This window comes from Oncorhynchus masou, unplaced genomic scaffold, assembly GCF_036934945.1.
Source record: "Oncorhynchus masou masou isolate Uvic2021 unplaced genomic scaffold, UVic_Omas_1.1 unplaced_scaffold_1519, whole genome shotgun sequence".
NCBI classification, from domain to species: domain Eukaryota; kingdom Metazoa; phylum Chordata; class Actinopteri; order Salmoniformes; family Salmonidae; genus Oncorhynchus; species Oncorhynchus masou.
The window spans coordinates 98085-124097 of NW_027005213.1; the positions used below are offsets into that span (position 1 = coordinate 98085).

At 45.9% G+C, this 26013-nt stretch overlaps 1 protein-coding gene across 1 annotated transcript in view; it reads right to left on the reverse strand.

Annotated features, from left to right (window-relative positions):
- The window catches only part of LOC135531116 (vesicle transport protein SFT2A-like), a 55931-nt gene that overhangs the window by 12469 nt on the left and 17449 nt on the right, over positions 1 to 26013 (reverse strand). Inside the window, exons 4-7 of the mRNA XM_064959235.1 lie at positions 19491 to 19572; positions 18932 to 18967; positions 18378 to 18436; positions 5418 to 5447 (exon numbers count right to left, since the gene is read on the reverse strand). Coding sequence (XP_064815307.1) covers positions 5418 to 5447; positions 18378 to 18436; positions 18932 to 18967; positions 19491 to 19572 — 207 coding nt within the window. The remainder of the gene's footprint in view (positions 1 to 5417; positions 5448 to 18377; positions 18437 to 18931; positions 18968 to 19490; positions 19573 to 26013) is intronic.

Consider the following 26013-nt stretch of genomic DNA (forward strand, 5'->3'; position numbering starts at 1 on the left):
CCAGTGCCCCAGCACAATGACCCGGTACCAGTACCCCAGCACAATGACCAGTACCTGTACCCCAGCACAATGACCCGGTGCCCCAGCACAATGACCCGGTACCAGCACAATGACCAGGTACCTGTACCCCAGCACAATGACCCGGTGCCCCAGCACAATGACCCGGTACCTGTACCCCAGCACAATGACCGATTGCCCCAGCACAATGACCCGGTACCTGTACCCCAGCACAATGACCGGTACCAGTACCCCAGCACAATGACCCGGTACCTGTACCCCAGCACAATGACCGGTACCAGTACCCCAGCACAATGACCGGTACCCCAGCACAATGACCCGGTACCCCAGCACAATGACCCGGTACCAGTACCCCAGCACAATGACCGGTGCCCCAGCACAATGACCAGTGCCCCAGCACAATGACCCGGTGCCCCAGCACAATGACCCTGTACCCCAGCACAATGACCCGGTGCCCCAGCACAATGACCAGTACCCCAGCACAATGACCGGTGCCCCAGCTTTGTGACCGGTACCGGTACCCCAGCACAATGACCCGGTACCGGTACCCCCTGTATATAGTCTTGTTATTATTATTATTATTGTCATTTTCTGATTACATTTTTATTTTAATTACTTTAGTTTATTTATTAAATATTTTGCAAACTCTATTTCTTGAACTGCATTGTTGGTTTATTAAAGGCTTGTAAGTAAGGATTTCATTTAACATTTGTGAGGTGAGGGGCGGGGTGGGTGAGCTGCCATTTGCGTGGCTCTGTATGGTGAGCTCCCTAGGGGTTAGGGCTTTGGGCTGTGTTCGAAATGGCACCCTATTCCCTATATAGTGCACTACTTTTGACCAGGGCCCATAAGCAGGCCCATTGGGCACTGGTCTAAAGTAGTGCACGATGTAGAGAATAGACTTCCATTTGGGACGCTTCTAGAGGGGATTAAGCAACATATGGTGTAACCAAACAGCGGGGTGTTTAGAAGTAAATAAAAACATGTTTTCATTCAGGGACCTGTGTGTGTGTGTGTGTGTGTGTGTGTGTGTGTGTGTGTGTGTGTGTGTGTGTGTGTGTGTGTGTGTGTGTGTGTGTGTGTCTGAGATTGTCATTATTCCTTAAAAAAGGGTGACTGCACTTCCTTATTTCGGGCCTCATTTTGAAGATGGGCTAAAACTGCTTCTCCAATAGAAATCTCCGATCACACTTGTAGGCGATGTCATGGCGACGTTGGCTCGCTAAGCGTATGCGTAGAAGCACGTCGTCGTGTCTATCGGTTGTCTGGCGCCAAACTGCAGCTCTGGGTTTAGAAACTGAATGAACATGAAGAAATGCTTAGCGGCAAGGCCTGCCGAGTGGCGCAGTGGTTAATGACACTGCATTGCAATGCTTGAGGCGTCACTTACAGACCAGGGTTCGTTCTCAGGCTGTATCATAACCAGCCGAGACAGGGAGTCCCGTAGGGGCGGTACCATTGGTCCAGCGTCGCCCGGGTTCGGGGAGGGTTCAGTGCCGTTTAGTTGTCTACAACTTACTAATTAACGGAGTGTCTGGCAGTGCTTCATCTGGAGTTATGTTACTATTCAGGTCTCAGAAGGGACACAAGATGCTCCTGAATGGCTTTATGGAATATTGACAAGTTGCAGTTGAGATACAAGTGGCAAACTAGAGTGATTGACAGTATCAAACACATCAGCAAGTGGTTTCTCCCTTAAGGGCTTAGGGCCAAGCATGAACAAGTCTGAAGCGCTGCGTAAAATGGGCAGGTCTGTCTGGAGTTTCGGACTGCTCTGATTGGATAGAGCATGCACAGCTGCTTCTCTCGTATTACTGGGCATGATGGTAAGCTATACCCTCCCAGGAAGTCATGACAAACACACTTCATGACCTACTTGTCCTATTTACACTTTGTAGTCAATTTTGACACTAGAATAAAATGTTTCTGACTCACATCGATGCCACAATGAACAAACTTCTCTGTTTTTAAACGGCTTAAGGGGCAGTTGACCTTTAGTTGTCACAAACCTCATGGACAAGGTTAAAGCACGTGTCAACTGGACCACTGACATCACACACACACACACACACACACACACACCATTAGAACATAGAACCCAGGGCTCTAAAGTGCGACCAATGTGGTTGCATCAAGATATTTTGCTGTGCGACCATTAGTTTTATTTTTGGAGCCCTGTGTGTCAAAACAAATAAAGCACTGATAAAGTGTCGTTGTACCGTTGTTTCCCCAGTGTCCTGGAGAAAGTAGTGAGTGCAGATTCGATAGAGCCATTGGTTGGACCATTACCACAGCGGCTTCAATCCTTAGTACAGGCTCACCATTACTACAGCGGCTTCCTTAGTACAGGCTCACCATTACTACAGCGACTTCCTTAGTACAGGCTCACCTTTACTACAGCGACTTCCTTAGTACAGGCTCACCATTACTACAGCGACTTCCTTCCCTTAGTACAGGCTCACCTTTACTACAGCGACTTCCTTCCCTTAGTACAGGCTCACCTTTACTACAGCGACTTCCTTCCCTTAGTACAGGCTCACCATTACCACAGCGGCTTCCTTAGTACAGGCTCACCTTTACTACAGCGACTTCCTTAGTACAGGCTCACCTTTACTACAGCGACTTCCTTAGTACAGGCTCACCTTTACTACAGCGACTTCCTTAGTACAGGCTCACCTTTACTACAGCGACTTCCTTCCCTTAGTACAGGCTCACCATTACTACAGCGACTTCCTTCCCTTAGTACAGGCTCACCTTTACTAAAGCGACTTCCTTAGTACAGGCTCACCTTTACTACAGCGACTTCCTTAGTACAGGCTCATCTTTACTACAGCGACTTCCTTAGTACAGGCTCACCTTTACTACAGCGACTTCCTTCCTTAGTACAGGCTCACCATTACTACAGCGACTTCCTTAGTACAGGCTCACCATTACTACAGCGACTTCCTTCCCTTAGTACAGGCTCACCTTTACTACAGCGACTTCCTTCCCTTAGTACAGGCTCACCTTTACTACAGCGACTTCCTTCCCTTAGTACAGGCTCACCTTTACTACAGCGACTTCCTTCCCTTAGTACAGGCTCACCATTACTACAGCGACTTCCTTCCCTTAGTACAGGCTCACCTTTACTACAGCGACTTCCTTCCCTTAGTACAGGCTCACCATTACTACAGCGACTTCCTTAGTACAGGCTCACCATTACTACAGCGACTTCCTTCCCCTTAGTACAGGCTCACCTTTACTACAGCGACTTCCTTCCCTTAGTACAGGCTCACCATTACTACAGCGACTTCCTTAGTACAGGCTCACCTTTACTACAGGCTCACCATTACTACAGCGACTTCCTTCCCTTAGTACAGGCTCACCTTTACTACAGCGACTTCCTTCCTTAGTACAGGCTCACCATTACTACAGCGACTTCCTTAGTACAGGCTCACCTTTACTACAGGCTCACCATTACTACAGCGACTTCCTTCCCTTAGTTCCTTCCCTTAGTACAGGAAGCCGCTGTAGTAATGGTGAGCCTGTACCCATGGTACTTTGTTTTCTTTTCTTCCAATAGCGGATCAGCCAGGAACCACATTTGACATTCATAAACCATGCCGTGGGCCGTTCTAAAGCGACTTGTTATTTTGATGTTAACAAACGGGTAACTTTACCACTATATTCAGACGTCTGGAGACAGAAGGAAAGGACCGCGGGAATCTCCTTCAGGAAGTCGATGATCATACGAATGAACGAACCACAGATCTCTTGCACAACATCGTCACAAACCTGACATTTTTCTACAGTGTCAAATGTTCAATGTAATGTATCTTAATAGGAAAAAAAATAGTGATTTTACACAACGTAGAAACCTAATATCTATGACAGATATCATAATAAACTAAAATGTCTTTAGTGTTACATTTCAGTTTCTTGGGCATAACATGTGCTTCAAAAGCAGCTAGAATTCATATAGGCCCCAATACAGGCTGTATATCAGCCAATTTATACAATCTTAATCTCACGTGGTGCTCCTAACTTATTATTATTTTATTTTTTAAACTTAGGAGCACCACTTGCTATGAATTAGAGGCCTGGGTGCACCTTGTGTACGGAGCTGAAATCACACCAACAGACAGTATGATCAGACTGAGGGACACTGCACTGAACGTTAAGTTGCTCTTCTACCTGTGAAGTAAGACACTAATCAACAAATGTGATTATTAGAGTTCTATACTTTGTTATATATACACACACCAATGTTGTAAAGTTACAACTCCCCACATGGATCCAAACCTGGCCCATAGGGCACAGGGTGGTGGCAGTCAAGACACTGGGTTCCACAAATCACACCAGATAAGGTTAAGTTGGTTAGACTCGTTAAGTTAGGTTAGTTAGACTCGTTAAGTTAGGTTAGTTAGACTCGTTAAGTTAGGTTAGTTAGACTCGTTAAGTTAGGTTAGTTAGACTCGTTAAGTTAGGTTAGTTAGACTCGTTAAGTTAGGTTAGTTAGACTCGTTAAGTTAGGTTAGTTAGACTCGTTAAGTTAGGTTAGTTAGACTCGTTAAGTTAGGTTAGTTAGACTCATTAGGTTAGACTCGTTAAGTTAGGTTAGTTAGACTCATTAGGTTAGACTCGTTAAGTTAGGTTAGTTAGACTCGTTAAGTTAGGTTAGTTAGACTCGTTACGTTAGGCTAGTTAGACTCGTTACGTTAGGCTAGTTAGACTCGTTACGTTAGGCTAGTTAGACTCGTTACGTTAGGCTAGTTAGACTCGTTACGTTAGGCTAGTTAGACTCGTTACGTTAGGCTAGTTAGACTCGTTACGTTAGGCTAGTTAGACCCGTTACGTTAGGCTAGTTAGACCCGTTACGTTAGGCTAGTTAGACCCGTTACGCTAGGCTAGTTAGACCCGTTACGCTAGGCTAGTTAGACCCGTTACGCTAAGCTAGTTAGACCCGTTAGGCTAAGCTAGTTAGACCCGTTAGGCTAAGCTAGTTAGACCCGTTAGGTTAAGCTAGTTAGACCCGTTAGGTTAAGCTAGTTAGACCCGTTAGGTTAAGCTAGTTAGACTCGTTAGGTTAAGCTAGTTAGACTCGTTAGGTTAAGCTAGTTAGACTCGTTAGGTTAAGCTAGTTAGACTCATTAGGTTAAGCTAGTTAGACTCATTAGGTTAAGCTAGTTAGACTCATTAGGCTAGGCTAGTTAGACTCATTAGGCTAGGCTAGTTAGACCCATTAGGCTAGTTAGACCCATTAGGCTAGTTAGACCCATTAGGCTAGTTAGACCCATTAGGCTAGTTAGACCCATTAGGCTAGTTAGACCCATTAGGCTAGTTAGACCCATTAGGCTAGTTAGACTAACTGGATCCAGAAAAGGGTTCATGTACTGCAGGTTGAAACATAATCCTCTTACCTGGCAAATGGAATGTAAGAGATGCTGTACCTGAAAGAGAAACAAGAAAACAGACTGAGTATAAACACCATACTGGTGAACCATAACATATAGTACAGTCTCAGGTAGTGTATAAACACCATACAGGTGAACCATAACGTATAGTACAGTCTCAGGTAGTGTATAAACACCATACAGGTGAACCATAACGTATAGTACAGTCTCAGGTAGTGTATAAACACCATACTGGTGAACCATAACATATAGTACAGTCTCAGGTAGTGTATAAACACCATACTGGTGAACCATAACATATAGTACAGTCTCAGGTAGTGTATAAACACCATACAGGTGAACCATAACATATAGTACAGTCTCAGGTAGTGTATAAACACCATACAGGTGAACCATAACGTATAGTACAGTCTCAGGTAGTGTATAAACACCATACAGGTGAACCATAAAGTATAGTACAGTCTCAGGTAGTGTATAAACACCATACAGGTGAACCATAAAGTATAGTACAGTATCAGGTAGTGTATAAACACCATACAGGTGAACCATAAAGTATAGTAGTCTCAGGTAGTGTATAAACACCATACAGGTGAACCATAACGTATAGTACAGTCTCAGGTAGTGTATAAACACCATACAGGTGAACCATAAAGTATAGTCGTCTCAGGTAGAGTATAAACACCATACAGGTGAACCATAACGTATAGTACAGTCTCAGGTAGTGTATAAACACCATACAGGTGAACCATAACGTATAGTACAGTCTCAGGTAGTGTATAAACACCATACAGGTGAACCATAAAGTATAGTACAGTCTCAGGTAGTGTATAAACACCATACAGGTGAACCATAACGTATAGTACAGTCTCAGGTAGTGTATAAACACCATACAGGTGAACCATAACGTATAGTACAGTCTCAGGTAGTGTATAAACACCATACAGGTGAACCATAAAGTATAGTACAGTCTCAGGTAGTGTATAAACACCATACAGGTGAACCATAACATATAGTACAGTCTCAGGTAGTGTATAAACACCATACAGGTGAACCATAACGTATAGTAGTCTCAGGTAGAGTATAAACACCATACAGGTGAAACATAACGTATAGTACAGTCTCAGGTAGTGTATAAACACCATACAGGTGAACCATAAAGTATAGTACAGTCTCAGGTAGTGTATAAACACCATACAGGTGAACCATAAAGTATAGTACAGTATCAGGTAGTGTATAAACACCATACAGGTGAACCATAAAGTATAGTACAGTCTCAGGTAGTGTATAAACACCATACAGGTGAACCATAAAGTATAGATCAGTCTCAGGTAGTGTATAAACACCATACAGGTGAACCATAACGTATAGTAGTCTCAGGTAGTGTATAAACACCATACAGGTGAACCATAAAGTATAGTACAGTCTCAGGTAGTGTATAAACACCATACAGGTGAACCATAACGTATAGTCGTCTCAGGTAGAGTATAAACACCATACAGGTGAACCATAACGTATAGTCGTCTCAGGTAGAGTATAAACACCATACAGGGGAACCATAACGTATAGTCGTCTCAGGTAGAGTATAAACACCATACAGGTGAACCATAAAGTATAGTACAGTCTCAGGTAGAGTATAAACACCATACAGGTGAACCATAAAGTATAGTACAGTCTCAGGTAGTGTATAAACACCATACAGGTGAACCATAACGTATAGTAGTCTCAGGTAGAGTATAAACACCATACAGGTGAACCATAAAGTATAGTACAGTCTCAGGTAGTGTATAAACACCATACAGGTGAACCATAAAGTATAGTACAGTCTCAGGTAGTGTATAAACACCATACAGGTGAACCATAACGTATAGTACAGTCTCAGGTAGTGTATAAACACCATACAGGTGAACCATAAAGTATAGTACAGTCTCAGGTAGTGTATAAACACCATACAGGTGAACCATAACGTATAGTACAGTCTCAGGTAGTGTATAAACACCATACAGGTGAACCATAACGTATAGTACAGTCTCAGGTAGTGTATAAACACCATACAGGTGAACCATAAAGTATAGTACAGTCTCAGGTAGTGTATATTATAACATACAGGTGAACCATAAAATATAGTACAGTCTCAGGTAGTGTATATTACACCATACAGGTGAACCATAAAGTATAGTACAGTCTCAGGTAGTGTATAAACACCATACAGGTGAACCATAAAGTATAGTAGTCTCAGGTAGTGTATAAACACCATACAGGTGAACCATAAAGTATAGTAGTCTCAGGTAGAGTATAAACACCATACAGGTGAACCATAACGTATAGTACAGTCTCAGGTAGTGTATAAACACCATACAGGTGAACCATAACGTATAGTATCAGGTAGTGTATATTATAACATACAGGTATAGTATCAGGTAGTGTATAATATACAGGTATAGTATCAGGTAGCCTATATTATAACATACAGGTATGCCATCAGGTAACCTATATTATAACATACAGGTATACTATCAGGTACTCAGTCACTAGTACTCAGTCACTAGTATCAACAAATCATGCAACAAATCATGCACACCTGGCCTTCCATGTGGTCTACTCCAGTGTGTGTGTGTGTGTGTGTGTGTGTGTGTGTTCTCATCTGATCCTTCATGTCAACATATGCTGGGCTGGTTAAGCGTCTGTCTCTCTCGGTTTACATCTCAGTCTCTCGCTGTCTCTCCCCTGTCAGTCAGTCTCTCCCTTCTCTTCCTACTGGGCCCAGGTCAGACAACCCTGCTGTCCAGCTGAGAGACTATACAACACAGTGTCTGTCTGTCCAGCTGAGAGACTATACAACACAGTGTCTGTCCAGCTGAGAGACTATACAACACAGTGTCTGTCTGTCCAGCTGAGAGACTATACAACACAGTGTCTGTCTGTCCAGCTGAGAGACTATACAACACAGTGTCTGTCCAGCTGAGAGACTATACAACACAGTGTCTGTCCTGCTGAGAGACTATACAACACAGTGTCTGTCCTGCTGAGAGACTATACAACACAGTGTCTGTCCAGCTGAGAGACTATACAACACAGTGTCTGTCCAGCTGAGAGACTATACAACACAGTGTCTGTCTGTCCAGCTGAGAGACTATACAACACAGTGTCTGTCCTGCTGAGAGACTATACAACACAGTGTCTGTCTGTCCAGCTGAGAGACTATACAACACAGTGTCTGTCCAGCTGAGAGACTATACAACACAGTGTCTGTCTGTCCAGCTGAGAGACTATACAACACAGTGTCTGTCTGTCCAGCTGAGAGACTATACAACACAGTGTCTGTCTGTCCTGCTGAGAGACTATACAACACAGTGTCTGTCTGTCCTGCTGAGAGACTATACAACACAGTGTCTGTCCAGCTGAGAGACTATACAACACAGTGTCTGTCCAGCTGAGAGACTATACAACACAGCGTCTGTCTGTCCAGCTGAGAGACTATACAACACAGTGTCTGTCTGTCCAGCTGAGAGACTATACGACACAGCAAGCGTCTGTCCAGCTGAGAGACTATACAACACAGCGTCTGTCTGTCCAGCTGAGAGACTATACAACACAGTGTCTGTCTGTCCTGCTGAGAGACTATACAACACAGTGTCTGTCTGTCCAGCTGAGAGACTATACAACACAGTGTCTGTCCAGCTGAGAGACTATACAACACAGTGTCTGTCCTGCTGAGAGACTATACAACACAGTGTCTGTCCTGCTGAGAGACTATACAACACAGTGTCTGTCCAGCTGAGAGACTATACAACACAGTGTCTGTCCAGCTGAGAGACTATACAACACAGTGTCTGTCTGTCCAGCTGAGAGACTATACAACACAGTGTCTGTCCAGCTGAGAGACTATACAACACAGTGTCTGTCCAGCTGAGAGACTATACAACACAGTGTCTGTCTGTCCAGCTGAGAGACTATACAACACAGTGTCTGTCTGTCCAGCTGAGAGACTATACAACACAGTGTCTGTCTGTCCAGCTGAGAGACTATACAACACAGTGTCTGTCCAGCTGAGAGACTATACAACACAGTGTCTGTCCAGCTGAGAGACTATACAACACAGTGTCTGTCTGTCCAGCTGAGAGACTATACAACACAGTGTCTGTCCAGCTGAGAGACTATACAACACAGTGTCTGTCCAGCTGAGAGACTATACAACACAGCGTCTGTCTGTCCAGCTGAGAGACTATACAACACAGTGTCTGTCTGTCCAGCTGAGAGACTATACGACACAGCAAGCGTCTGTCCAGCTGAGAGACTATACAACACAGCGTCTGTCTGTCCAGCTGAGAGACTATACAACACAGTGTCTGTCTGTCCAGCTGAGAGACTATACGACACAGCAAGCGTCTGTCCAGCTGAGAGACTATACAACACAGTGTCTGTCCAGCTGAGAGACTATACAACACAGTGTCTGTCCAGCTGAGAGACTATACAACACAGTGTCTGTCTGTCCAGCTGAGAGACTATACAACACAGTGTCTGTCTGTCCAGCTGAGAGACTATACAACACAGTGTCTGTCTGTCCAGCTGAGAGACTATACAACACAGTGTCTGTCTGTCCAGCTGAGAGACTATACAACACAGTGTCTGTCTGTCCAGCTGAGAGACTATACAACACAGTGTCTGTCTGTCCTGCTGAGAGACTATACAACACAGTGTCTGTCCAGCTGAGAGACTATACAACACAGAGAGTATCTGTCCAGCTGAGAGACTATACAACACAGTGTCTGTCCTGCTGAGAGACTATACAACACAGTGTCTGTCTGTCCAGCTGAGAGACTATACAACACAGTGTCTGTCCTGCTGAGAGACTATACAACACAGTGTCTGTCTGTCCAGCTGAGAGACTATACAACACAGTGTCTGTCCAGCTGAGAGACTATACAACACAGTGTCTGTCCAGCTGAGAGACTATACAACACAGTGTCTGTCTGTCCTGCTGAGAGACTATACAACACAGCGTCTGTCCTGCTGAGAGACTATACAACACAGTGTCTGTCTGTCCAGCTGAGAGACTATACAACACAGTGTCTGTCTGTCCAGCTGAGAGACTATACAACACAGTGTCTGTCTGTCCAGCTGAGAGACTATACAACACAGCGTCTGTCCTGCTGAGAGACTATACAACACAGTGTCTGTCCAGCTGAGAGACTATACAACACAGTGTCTGTCTGTCCAGCTGAGAGACTATACAACACAGCGTCTGTCCTGCTGAGAGACTATACAACACAGTGTCTGTCCAGCTGAGAGACTATACAACACAGTGTCTGTCCAGCTGAGAGACTATACAACACAGTGTCTGTCCAGCTGAGAGACTATACAACACAGTGTCTGTCCTGCTGAGAGACTATACAACACAGTGTCTGTCTGTCCTGCTGAGAGACTATACAACACAGTGTCTGTCCTGCTGAGAGACTATACAACACAGTGTCTGTCCAGCTGAGAGACTATACAACACAGTGTCTGTCCAGCTGAGAGACTATACAACACAGTGTCTGTCCAGCTGAGAGACTATACAACACAGTGTCTGTCCAGCTGAGAGACTATACAACACAGTGTCTGTCTGTCCAGCTGAGAGACTATACGACACAGTGTCTGTCTGTCCAGCTGAGAGACTATACGACACAGTGTCTGTCTGTCCAGCTGAGAGACTATACAACACAGTGTCTGTCCTGCTGAGAGACTATACAACACAGTGTCTGTCCAGCTGAGAGACTATACAACACAGCAAGCGTCTGTCCAGCTGAGAGACTATACAACACAGTGTCTGTCCAGCTGAGAGACTATACAACACAGCAAGCGTCTGTCCAGCTGAGAGACTATACAACACAGTGTCTGTCCAGCTGAGAGACTATACAACACAGTGTCTGTCCAGCTGAGAGACTATACGACACAGTGTCTGTCCAGCTGAGAGACTATACGACACAGTGTCTGTCTGTCCAGCTGAGAGACTATACAACACAGTGTCTGTCCTGCTGAGAGACTATACAACACAGTGTCTGTCCTGCTGAGAGACTATACAACACAGTGTCTGTCCAGCTGAGAGACTATACGACACAGTGTCTGTCCAGCTGAGAGACTATACAACACAGTGTCTGTCCAGCTGAGAGACTATATACAACACAGTGTCTGTCTGTCCAGCTGAGAGACTATACGACACAGTGTCTGTCCTGCTGAGAGACTATACAACACAGTGTCTGTCCAGCTGAGAGACTATACAACACAGTGTCTGTCCAGCTGAGAGACTATACAACACAGTGTCTGTCTGTCCAGCTGAGAGACTATACAACACAGTGTCTGTCCAGCTGAGAGACTATACAACACAGTGTCTGTCTGTCCAGCTGAGAGACTATACAACACAGTGTCTGTCTGTCCAGCTGAGAGACTATACAACACAGTGTCTGTCCAGCTGAGAGACTATACAACACAGTGTCTGTCCAGCTGAGAGACTATACGACACAGTGTCTGTCCAGCTGAGAGACTATACAACACAGTGTCTGTCTGTCCAGCTGAGAGACTATACAACACAGTGTCTGTCCAGCTGAGAGACTATACAACACAGTGTCTGTCCAGCTGAGAGACTATACGACACAGTGTCTGTCCAGCTGAGAGACTATACGACACAGTGTCTGTCCAGCTGACAGACTATACGACACAGTGTCTGTCCAGCTGACAGACTATACGACACAGTGTCTGTCCAGCTGAGAGACTATACAACACAGTGTCTGTCCTGCTGAGAGACTATACAACACAGTGTCTGTCCAGCTGAGAGACTATACAACACAGTGTCTGTCTGTCCTGCTGAGAGACTATACAACACAGTGTCTGTCCAGCTGAGAGACTATACAACACAGTGTCTGTCCTGCTGAGAGACTATATACAACACAGTGTCTGTCCAGCTGAGAGACTATATACAACACAGTGTCTGTCCAGCTGAGAGACTATACAACACAGTGTCTGTCCAGCTGAGAGACTATACAACACAGTGTCTGTCTGTCCTGCTGAGAGACTATACAACACAGTGTCTGTCCAGCTGAGAGACTATACACCACAGTGTCTGTCTGTCCAGCTGAGAGACTATACACCACAGTGTCTGTCTGTCCAGCTGAGAGACTATACACCACAGTGTCTGTCTGTCCAGCTGAGAGACTATACACCACAGTGTCTGTCTGTCCAGCTGAGAGACTATACAACACAGTGTCTGTCCAGCTGAGAGACTATACAACACAGTGTCTGTCTGTCCAGCTGAGAGACTATACAACACAGTGTCTGTCTGTCCAGCTGAGAGACTATACAACACAGTGTCTGTCTGTCCAGCTGAGAGACTATACAACACAGTGTCTGTCTGTCCAGCTGAGAGACTATACAACACAGTGTCTGTCTGTCCAGCTGAGAGACTATACAACACAGTGTCTGTCTGTCCAGCTGAGAGACTATACAACACAGTGTCTGTCTGTCCAGCTGAGAGACTATACAACACAGTGTCTGTCTGTCCAGCTGAGAGACTATACAACACAGTGTCTGTCTGTCCAGCTGAGAGACTATACAACACAGTGTCTGTCTGTCCAGCTGAGAGACTATACAACACAGTGTCTGTCTGTCCAGCTGAGAGACTATACAACACAGTGTCTGTCCAGCTGAGAGACTATACAACACAGTGTCTGTCCAGCTGAGAGACTATACAACACAGTGTCTGTCTGTCCAGCTGAGAGACTATACAACACAGTGTCTGTCTGTCCAGCTGAGAGACTATACAACACAGTGTCTGTCTGTCCAGCTGAGAGACTATACAACACAGTGTCTGTCTGTCCAGCTGAGAGACTATACAACACAGTGTCTGTCTGTCCAGCTGAGAGACTATACAACACAGTGTCTGTCCTGCTGAGAGACTATACAACACAGTGTCTGTCCTGCTGAGAGACTATACAACACAGTGTCTGTCCTGCTGAGAGACTATACAACAGTGTCTGTCCTGCTGAGAGACTATACAACACAGTGTCTGTCCTGCTGAGAGACTATACAACACAGTGTCTGTCCAGCTGAGAGACTATACAACACAGTGTCTGTCCAGCTGAGAGACTATACAACACAGTGTCTGTCTGTACAACACAGTGTCTGTCTGTACAACACAGCTGAGAGACTATACAACACAGTGTCTGTCCAGCTGAGAGACTATACAACACAGTGTCTGTCTGTCCAGCTGAGAGACTATACAACACAGTGTCTGTCCAGCTGAGAGACTATACAACACAGTGTCTGTCCAGCTGAGAGACTATACAACACAGTGTCTGTCCAGCTGAGAGACTATACAACACAGTGTCTGTCCTGCTGAGAGACTATACAACACAGTGTCTGTCCAGCTGAGAGACTATACAACACAGTGTCTGTCCAGCTGAGAGACTATACAACACAGTGTCTGTCCAGCTGTCTGTCTGTCCAGCTGAGAGACTATACAACACAGTGTCTGTCCAGCTGAGAGACTATACAACACAGTGTCTGTCCTGCTGAGAGACTATACAACACAGTGTCTGTCCTGCTGAGAGACTATACAACACAGTGTCTGTCCTGCTGAGAGACTATACAACACAGCGTCTGTCCAGCTGAGAGACTATACAACACAGTGTGTCTGTCCAGCTGAGAGACTATACAACACAGTGTCTGTCCTGCTGAGAGACTATACAACACAGTGTCTGTCCAGCTGAGAGACTATACAACACAGTGTCTGTCCTGCTGAGAGACTATACAACACAGTGTCTGTCCAGCTGAGAGACTATACAACACAGTGTCTGTCCAGCTGAGAGACTATACAACACAGTGTCTGTCCTGCTGAGAGACTATACAACACAGTGTCTGTCCTGCTGAGAGACTATACAACACAGTGTCTGTCTGTCCAGCTGAGAGACTATACAACACAGTGTCTGTCTGTCCAGCTGAGAGACTATACAACACAGTGTCTGTCTGTCCAGCTGAGAGACTATACAACACAGTGTCTGTCTGTCCAGCTGAGAGACTATACAACACAGTGTCTGTCTGTCCAGCTGAGAGACTATACAACACAGTGTCTGTCTGTCCAGCTGAGAGACTATACAACACAGTGTCTGTCTGTCCAGCTGAGAGACTATACAACACAGTGTCTGTCTGTCCAGCTGAGAGACTATACAACACAGTGTCTGTCTGTCCAGCTGAGAGACTATACAACACAGTGTCTGTCTGTCCAGCTGAGAGACTATACAACACAGTGTCTGTCTGTCCAGCTGAGAGACTATACAACACAGTGTCTGTCTGTCCAGCTGAGAGACTATACAACACAGCGTCTGTCCAGCTGAGAGACTATACAACACAGTGTCTGTCCAGCTGAGAGACTATACAACACAGTGTCTGTCTGTCCAGCTGAGAGACTATACAACACAGTGTCTGTCCAGCTGAGAGACTATACGACACAGTGTCTGTCCAGCTGAGAGACTATACAACACAGTGTCTGTCCAGCTGAGAGACTATACAACACAGTGTCTGTCCAGCTGAGAGACTATACGACACAGTGTCTGTCTGTCCAGCTGAGAGACTATACGACACAGTGTCTGTCTGTCCAGCTGAGAGACTATACGACACAGTGTCTGTCTGTCCAGCTGAGAGACTATACAACACAGTGTCTGTCTGTCCAGCTGAGAGACTATACAACACAGTGTCTGTCTGTCCAGCTGAGAGACTATACAACACAGTGTCTGTCTGTCCAGCTGAGAGACTATACAACACAGTGTCTGTCTGTCCAGCTGAGAGACTATACAACACAGTGTCTGTCTGTCCAGCTGAGAGACTATACAACACAGTGTCTGTCTGTCCAGCTGAGAGACTATACAACACAGTGTCTGTCTGTCCAGCTGAGAGACTATACAACACAGTGTCTGTCTGTCCAGCTGAGAGACTATACAACACAGTGTCTGTCTGTCCAGCTGAGAGACTATACAACACAGCGTCTGTCCAGCTGAGAGACTATACAACACAGTGTCTGTCCAGCTGAGAGACTATACAACACAGTGTCTGTCTGTCCAGCTGAGAGACTATACAACACAGTGTCTGTCTGTCCAGCTGACAGTCTATACAACACAGCGTCTGTCTGTCCAGCTGAGAGACTATACGACACAGCGAGTGTCTGTCCAGCTGAGAGACTATACGACACAGCGAGTGTCTGTCCAGCTGTGAGACTATACAACACAGCGAGTGTCTGTCCAGCTGAGAGACTATACAACACAGTGTCTGTCTGTCCAGCTGACAGACTATACAACACAGTGTCTGTCTGTCCAGCTGAGAGACTATACGACACAGCGAGTGTCTGTCCAGCTGAGAGACTATACGACACAGTGTCTGTCCTGCTGAGAGACTATACAACACAGCGAGTGTCTGTCCAGCTGAGAGACTATACAACACAGCGAGTGTCTGTCCAGCTGAGAGACTATACAACACAGTGTCTGTCTGTCCAGCTGAGAGACTATACAACACAGTGTCTGTCCTGCTGAGAGACTATACGACACAGTGTCTGTCTGTCCAGCTGAGAGACTATACAACACAGTGTCTGTCTGTCCAGCTGAGAGACTATACAACACAGCAAGCGTCTGTCCAGCTGAGAGACTATACAACACAGTGTCTGTCTGTCCAGCTGAGAGACTATACACCACAGTGTCTGTCTGTCCAGCTGAGAGACTATACAACACAGTGTCTGTCTGTCCAGCTGACAGACTATACAACACAGCGAGTATCTGTCCAGCTGAGAGACTATACAACACAGCAAGCGTCTGTCCAGCTGAGAGACTATACAACACAGCGAGTGTCTGTCCAGCTGAGAGACTATACAACACAGCGAGTGTCTGTCCAGCTGAGAGACTATACAACACAGCGAGTGTCTGTCCAGCTGAGAGACTATACGACACAGCGAGTATCTGTCCAGCTGAGAGACTATACGACACAGCGAGTATCTGTCCAGCTGAGAGACTATACGACACAGCGAGTGTCTGTCCAGCTGAGAGACTATACGACACAGCGAGTGTCTGTCCAGCTGAGAGACTATACAACACAGCGAGTGTCTGTCCAGCTGAGAGACTATACAACACAGCAAGCGTCTGTCCAGCTGAGAGACTATACAACACAGCGAGTGTCTGTCCAGCTGAGAGACTATACGACACAGCGAGTGTCTGTCCAGCTGAGAGACTATACGACACAGCGAGTGTCTGTCCAGCTGAGAGACTATACAACACAGTGCCTGTCCTGCTGAGAGACTATACAACACAGTGTCTGTCCTGCTGAGAGACTATACAACACAGCGAGTGTCTGTCCTGCTGAGAGACTATACAACACAGCAAGCGTCTGTCCAGCTGAGAGACTATACAACACAGCGAGTGTCCAGCTGAGAGACTATACAACACAGCGAGTGTCCAGCTGAGAGACTATACAACACAGCGAGCGTCTGTCCAGCTGAGAGACTATACAACACAGCAAGCGTCTGTCCAGCTGAGAGACTATACAACACAGCGAGTGTCTGTCCAGCTGAGAGACTATACGACACAGCGAGTGTCTGTCCAGCTGAGAGACTATACGACACAGCGAGTGTCTGTCCAGCTGAGAGACTATACAACACAGCGAGTGTCTGTCCAGCTGAGAGACTATACGACACAGCGAGTGTCTGTCCAGCTGAGAGACTATACGACACAGCGAGTGTCTGTCCAGCTGAGAGACTATACGACACAGCGAGTGTCTGTCCAGCTGAGAGACTATACAACACAGTGCCTGTCCTGCTGAGATACTATACAACACAGTGTCTGTCCTGCTGAGAGACTATACAACACAGCGAGTGTCTGTCCTGCTGAGAGACTATACAACACAGCAAGCGTCTGTCCAGCTGAGAGACTATACAACACAGCGAGTGTCCAGCTGAGAGACTATACAACACAGCGAGTGTCCAGCTGAGAGACTATACAACACAGCGTCTGTCCAGCTGAGAGACTATACAACGACATCCTAATCAGAGTAGTATTGAGAAGACCATGCATCTCATGAAGTATAAGGCATGCAACATGACTGATACTAACTGCCCCAGGGAGTATCAGTCATTGATCTACAAGTCATGTTGCAGGCCTCACTAACTGCCCCAGGAAGTATCAGTCATGTTGCAGGCCTCACTAACTGCCCCAGGGAGTGAGGCCTGCAACATGACTGATACTTCCTGGGGCAGTTAGTGAGGCCTGCAACATGACTTGTAGATCAATGACTGATACTCCCTGGGGCAGTTAGTGAGGCATGCAACATGACTGATACTCCCTGGGGTTGTTAGTGAGGCATGCAACATGACTGATACTCCCTGGGGCAGTTAGTGAGGCATGCAACATGACTGATACTCCCTGGGGCAGTTAGTGAGGCATGCAATATGACTGATACTCCCTGGGGCTGTTAGTGAGGCATGCAACATGACTGATACTCCCTGGGGCAGTTAGTGAGGCATGCAACATGACTGATACTCCCTGGGGCAGTTAGTGAGGCATGCAACATGACTGATACTCCCTGGGGCAGTTAGTGAGGCCTGCAACATGACTGATACTCCCTGGGGCAGTTAGTGAGGCATGCAACATGACCGATACTCCCTGGGGCTGTTAGTGAGGCCTGCAACATGACTGATACTCCCTGGGGCAGTTAGTGAGGCATGCAACATGACTTGTAGATCAATGACTGTCAACACTGTTACAAGCCTAGTTTGACACTGAAGGAAATAACTCAGTCGTCACAAAATATGAGGTATTTTCGGAAGGTAGAAGGATAGTAACACGAACAACAACAACAACAACAGATATACATCCGCAATTCGTAACGTCCGATTGAGACGACATACACGGATTGAATCTAGGCCTAAATTGAATGCACTGTAAGTGGAGTGTTACTTACCATGTCATCGCCAAGAACTGTAGAATGCAGAAGATGATGGCCAACCCCTTCTTTCCCCACTACAGAGAACAGAGAGAACAGAGAACAGAGAACAGAGAGAACAGAGAACAGAGAGAGAGAACAGAGAGAGAGTCTATTGTCAGACAGCGGTGTTGTTAATATGTTACAGCGCATTAGGCCACTCCCACTCCCACCCCCACTCCCCCTACTCCCCCTCCCCCCCACTCCCCCTCCCCCCCCATCTCAGTCCTGGGGCTCCCAAGGAGTGCACATTTTTGGCTTTAACCGTAGTACAACACAGACGATTTAAATCAAATCAATTCATCCTCAAGCTTTGATTCACAAGCATTCCGCTACACTCGCATTAACATCTGTTAACCGCGTGGATGTAACAGATACAATTTGATTTGGATCAGCTGTGTAGTGCTACGGCACACACACACACACACACATTTCTGCCCTCCAGTGAGGACCCTGAAAATGAGTTTGGGAAACGCTGCCATAAGGTCACACTGCAGGCTACTGAACTGTTTCATAGGCTTTCAGATACTTACCCAGAAAACTGCACAAAGTGTCAAAATGAGACAGAGCTGGAGGCAGAAGAGAAAAAAACTAAATTAACTTTTAAAAATATTGATTCAATTAATTAATGAATTATCTGATAAATCTTCTGTGGAGGGATTTACTTCAGATTACCACTCAGCTTTGTGCCCTAAAGGCAGATTAACTTTAAAAGATCGAATCCGCTTTAGTGAAAACGCGCCCCCCCCCAAAAAAGGTGAAATGTAATATTTAACAGCCATTTTGTTGATGTGTCATTTAAAATAATGTTTATCAATTAATTTCTGACAAATATAGACTAACTTAAGAAATACCTAGTGCTTAGCAACATCGATCCAGACACATCCCTCAGTTATGGGATTACTCGCAATGACTGTGATATGTGTGGTTGTTTAACTTACTTTAGTTGACGAGGACATTTTTACCATGGCAAATAAAGTCTAATCGTTTACGATACATAGAGTACAGTAGGTATTAATATTTCATATTATTAATATAATGTATTTAATTTACATTAGTTGACTAGGACATTAGAGTACAGTAGGTAGTTACCAGCATAACACAGGTGGCTATCAGTCTGGTGGGCTCAAACATTCTCTTCAGCTGCTTCAGAGGTCCCATCAGGAAACAGGTGCTGCAGACACACGAAGGGAAATCGTAGAAATAAATGTCACATGGATTTAAATTTCTTTGATTTATAAAAGTTGGAAAAAGACGACTACATAAGGATCAAAAGAGCCTGGGGAAATTAAAAATGTTTTTTTGTTGTTGTTGATATGAGAGACCTCGACAAAGATAAAACAGACCAGCACAAACAACACCTTCTCATTTCAAATGTGAACAGATTTTCTGTGGCTGGCATCATATAATAAGCCATGTATTCTGGAAAAATATATATCTAAAAAACACGCAACAATTTCAATGATACGGAGTTACAGCTCATAGGAGGAAATGAGTCAATTTAAATACAATAATTAGGCCCTAATCTATGGATTTCACATGACTGGGTAGGGGAGTAGACATGGTTGGCCACTGGGGAGCCAGGCCCAGCCACTGGGGAGCCAGGCCCAGCCACTGGGGAGCCAGGCCCAGCCACTGGGGAGCCAGGCCCAGCCACTGGGGAGCCAGGCCCAGCCACTGGGGAGCCAGGCCCAGCCACTGGGGAACCAGGCCCACCCACTGGGGAGCCAGGCCCAGCCACTGGGGAACCAGGCCCACCCACTGGGGAACCAGGCCCACCCACTGGGGAGCCAGGCCCAGCCACTGGGGAGCCAGGCCCAGCCACTGGGGAACCAGGCCCACCCACTGGGGAGCCAGGCCCAGCCACTGGGGAACCAGGCCCACCCACTGGGGAGCCAGGCCCAGCCACTGGGGAGCCAGGCCCAGCCACTGGGGAGCCAGGCCCAGCCACTGGGGAGCCAGGCCCAGCCACTTGGGAGCCAGGCCCACCCACTGGGGAGCCAGGCCCAGCCACAGGGGAGCCAGACCCACTCACTGGGGAGCCAGACCCACTCACTGGGGAGCCAGACCCACTCACTGGGGAGCCAGGCCCAGCCACTGGGGAGCCAGGCCCAGCCACTGGGGAGCCAGGCCCAGCCACTGGGGAGCCAGGCCCAGCCACTGGGGAGCCAGGCCCAGCCACTGGGGAGCCAGGCCCAGCCACTGGGGAGCCAGGCCCAGCCACTGGGGAGCCAGGCCCACCCACTGGGGAGCCAGGCCCACCCACTGGGGAGCCAGGCCCACCCACTGGGGAGCCAGGCCCACCCACTGGGGGTGGCTGGTCTCAGACGATGGCTGGTCTCAGACAGAGAGAGAGAGAGCGAGAGAGACAGACAGACACACAGAGAGAGAGAGAGCGAGAGAGACAGACAGACAGACACACACAGAGAGAGAGAGAGCGAGAGAGACAGACAGAGACACACAGAGAGAGAGAGAGCGAGACAGAGCAAGAGAGAAGGGCATTCCTGGGCCGTTGGTCTTGACACATTTTGTTCTTATGATTAACTTGATCAAAATGTATTAATTTTCTAATAAAGTTCAACTTATTTTTGAATGACGTTTTAATGTTTTAATGATGCAACACAGATCTTATAGAGCCCTCCTGGTAGGCCTAGGATGTTTATATACACTCACACAGTACCAGTCAACAGTTGACACCTAAACCTACTCATTCAGGGCTTTTTATTTATTTTTTAATATTTTCTACATTGTAGAATAATGTCGAACATCAAAACTATGAAATAACACATATGGAATCATGTAGTAAACAAAAGAATGTTAAACAAAATCAAAATATTTGTTATATTTTGTTGAAGTCAGAAGTTGACATACACTTTGGTTGGAGTCATTAAAACACTCCACAAATGTCTTGTTAACAAACTATAGTTTTGGCAAGTCGGTGAGGACATCTACTTTGTGCATGACAAGTCATTTTTCCTTTTAAAATAAAAAGAGAGCCGCACTCTAGGAGCTCAGATGCAAAAATTGAATTACCAAAGTTGACAGCCAAGCTGAGGGTACAAGTAATTTTTTTTCAACATTTGTTAATTAAGACAGATTTCACTTATAATTCACTGTATCACCAGTGGGTCAGAAGTTTACATCCACTACATTGACTGGGTCTTTAAAAAAAAAACTTGGAAAATTCCAGATAATTATGTCATGGATTTAGAAGCTTCTGATAGGCTACCATTTGAGCCACCATTGACACCATTTGAGTCAATTGGAGGTGTACCTGTGGATGTATTTCAAGGCCTACCTTCAAACTTAGTGCCTCTTTGCTTGACATCATGGGAAAATCGAAAGAAATCAGCTAAGACCAGAGAAAATAAATTGTAGACCTCCACAAGTCTGGTTCATCCTTGGGAGCAATTTTCAAAATGCCTGAATGTATCACGTTCATCTGTACAAACAATAGTATGCAAGTATAAACACCATGGGACCACACAGCCCTGAGGCGGCAGGAAGCCTAATGGTTAGAGCGTTGGACTAGTAACTGGAAGGTTGCAAGTTCAAACCCCCGAGCTGACAAGGTACAAATCTGTCGTTCTGCCCCTGAACAGGCAGTTAACCCACTGTTCCTAGGCCGTCATTGAAAATAAGAATTTGTTCTCAACTGACTTGCCTAGCTAAATAAAAGGTAAAATAAAAAATAAATAAAAATAATGCTCAGGAATTAGACACATTCTGTCTCCTAGAGTTGAATGCACTTTTGTGCGAAAAGTGCAAATCAATCCCAGAAAGGACCTTGTGAAGATGCTGGAGGAAACAGGTACAAAAGTATCTATATCGACTGTAAAACGAGTCCTATATCGACATAACCTGAAAGGCCGCTCAGCAAGGAGGAAGCCACTATTCCAAAACCGTCATAAAAAAGCCAAACTACGGTTTGCAACTGCACATGGGGACAAAGATCGTACTTTTTGGAGAACTTTCCACTGGTCTGATGAAACAAAAATAGAACTGTTTGGAATAATGACCATCGTTATGTTTGGAGAAAAAAGGGGGAGGCTTGCAAGCCGAAGAACACCATCCCAACTGTGAAGCATGGGGGTGGCAGCATCATGTTGTGGGGGTGCTTTGCTGCAGGAGGGACTGGTGCACTTCACAAAATAAATGGCATCATGAGGAAAGAAAATTATGTGGATATATTGAAGCAACATCTCAAGACAGGAAGTTAAAGCTTGGTCGCAAATGGGTCTTCCAAATGGACAATAACACCAATACTTCCAAAATGGCTTTAGGACAACAAAGTCAAGGTATTGGAGTGGCCATCACAAAGCCCTTACCTCAATCCCATAGATAATGTGTAGGCAGAACTGAAAAAGCGTGTGCGAGCAAGGAGGCCTAGAAACCTGACTCAGTTACACCAGCTCTGGGCCAAAATTCACCCAACTTATTGAGGGAAGCTTGTGGAAGGCTACACAAAATGTTTGACCCAAGTTAATCAATTTAAAAAGGCAATGCTACCAAATACTAATTGAGTGTATGGAAATGTCTGACCCACTGGGAATGTGATGAAAGAAATAAAATCGCTCTCTCTACTATTATTCTGATATTTAAATTGTTCTATTATGTTTTCCTTGGTGGCCCGACTTCCCAGTTAATTACAGTTGCATGATTAAGTTTGTTTAAAATCACATAATAATTACAGAGAATTTATTTTGAAAAAAATAGGTCTTCAGTTTAATGATACCAAAGACACGACACATGTATTTGTATAATGGTTTTATAGGGACCAGCTGGTGGGCTCAGTCGGTAGAGCATGGCGCTTGCAACGCCAAGCGTCGTGGGTTCGATTCCCGCTGGGGCCACCCATATGTAAAAGTAGTGGCCCCAGCCGACTTGTAAGTCGCTTTGGACAAAAGCGTCTGCTAAATGGGATATATATTATGCAACATGAAACGCATGGTTACTTATACACCTGCCTACCTGAATATACGACCTCAAATTAAAATATGACCGTCTGAGCACTTCAAGTTACTGTGTGGACAAAAGCCCTTGTCTGCATTACAAATGGCACACTATTCCCTACGTAGTGTACAATAGGCCCTAGTCAAAAGTAGTGCACTACATAGGGAATAAGGTGCCATTTGGGGGAAAAAGGCCCCGTGTAAACATGACACTACTGTTTGTGGTTCAGAACAGTAACCAGGAGTTAGGACACACTGAACCAGTTTCTTTCTTTCGCTGTGGGAACACAGGAAGACACAAAGAGAGGTCACAGTTCACCGTCCGGTAGGAAAATGATAGCGTGTCAAAAGACAGCCACACAAGGTTGTGACGACGCGACACCTATCTGTGATAACCAATCCAATTCATTTCAGCAAGTAGAAACACACTGGCATGGAAACACTCCCAAATAAGGAGAAAAACTTAAAGAGAGAGGGGAGGAACCAGGAAGTGTTGGTCCCATGTTTCATGAGTTGAATCACAAAAAGCTTATTTCTCTCAACTGTTGAGCACAACTTTGTTTACATCCCTGTTTTGTGAGCATTTCTCCTTTGCCAAGATAATCCACCCACTTGACAAGTGTGGCATATCAATAAGCTGATTAACCAGCATGATCATTACACAGGTGCACCTTGTGCTGGGGACACACACACAAAAAAGGTCACTCTAAAATGTGCAGTTTTGTCACAACACCACCGATGTCTCAAGTTGAGGGAGCATGCAATTGGCATGCTGACTGCAGGAATGTCCTGACAAATATTTATGTCTGTAATAGAGCCCTTTTGTGAGGAAAAACTCATTCTGATTGGCTGGCCTGGCTCCCCAGTGGGTGTGCCTGGCTGCCAAGTGGGTGGTCCTATGCCATCTAAGGCCCACCCATGGCTACACCCTGCCAGTCATGTAAAATCCATAGATTAGGGCCTAAAACTTAAAGAGAGAGGGTACCTCATGATAAAATGTAGACCACACGATCTACCAAGACGATCAATATTATTTGTGGAGGTCTAGTTACCACCACAAATCCATGCTGGCACTAAGACCAAACTCAATGAGCTGTATAAGGCCATAAGCAAACAAAAAAATGCTCATCCAGAGGTGGCGCTCCTAGTGGCCGGGGACTTTAATGCAGGCAAACTTAAATCTGTTTTACCTAATTTCTACCAGAATGTTAAATGTGCAACCAGAGGAAAAACAACTCTAGACCACCTTTACTCCACACACAGAGATGCGTACAAAGCTCTCCTTCCATTTGGCAAATCTGACCATAATTCTAACCTACTAATTCCTGCTTACGAGCAAAAACTAAAGCAGGAAGTACCAGTGACTCGCTCAATACGGAAGTGGCCAGATGGCGTGGATGCTACGCTACAGGACTGTTTTGCTAGTACAGACTGGAATATGTTCCGGGATTCATCCAATGGCATTGAGGAGTACACCACCTCAGTCATCAGCTTCATCAATAAGTGCATCGATGACGTCGTCCCCACAGTGACCTTACGTACATATCCCAACCAGAAACAATGGATTACAGGCAACGTCAACACCGAGCTAAAGGCTAGAGCTGCCGCTTTTAAGGAGCGGGACACTAATCCGGATGCTTATAAGAAATCCCGCTATGGCCTCAGACGAACCATCAAACAAGAAAATCATCAATACAGGATTAAGATGGAATCCTACTACACCGGCTCTGACGCTCATCGAATGTGGCAGGCAAATGATTACGGACGACAAAAGGAAACCCAGCCGTGAGCTGCCCAGTGAAGCGAGCCAACCAGACAGGCTAAATGCTTTTTATGCTCGCTTCGAGGCAAGCATGCAGCTGAAATTTTCAACCTCTCCCTGACCGAGTCTGTAATACCAACATGTTTCAAGCAGACCACCATAGTCCCTGAGCCCAAGGAAGCAAATGTAACCTGCCTAAATGACTACCGCCCTGTAGCACTCACGTCGGTAGCCATTTAGTGCTTTGAAAGGCTGGTCATGGCACACATCAACAGCATCATCCTGGAAACTCTAGACCCACTCCAATTTGCATATCGCCCCAACAGATCCACAGATGACGCAATCTCAAAGCTGTTCATTACCTACAGCTCAGCGATCAACACCATAGTGCCCTCAAAGCTCATCACTAAGCTAATGACTCTGGGACTAAACACCTCCCCCTACAACTGGGTCCTGGACTTTATGATGGGCCGGCCCCCAGGTGTTAAGGGTAGGCAACAACACATTATCACGCTAATCCTCAACATGGGGGCCCCTCAGGGGTACATGCTTAGTCTCTTCCTGTACTCCCTGTTCACCCACAACTGCGTGGCCAAACACGACTCCAACTCCATCATTAAGTTTGCTGACAACACAACGGTGGTAGGGCCTGATCACCGACAACGATGAGATAGCCAATAAGGAGGTGGTCAGAGACCTGGCCGTGTGGAGCCAGGACAACAACCTCCCCCTCAACGTGAGCAAGACAAAGGAGCTGATCGCAGACTACAGGAAAAGGAGGACTGAACACGCCCCCATTCTCATCGACGGGGCTTGAGTAGAGCAGGTTGAGAGCTTCAAGTTCCTTGGTGTCCACATCACCAACAAACTATCATGGTCCAAACACACAAAGACAGTCGTG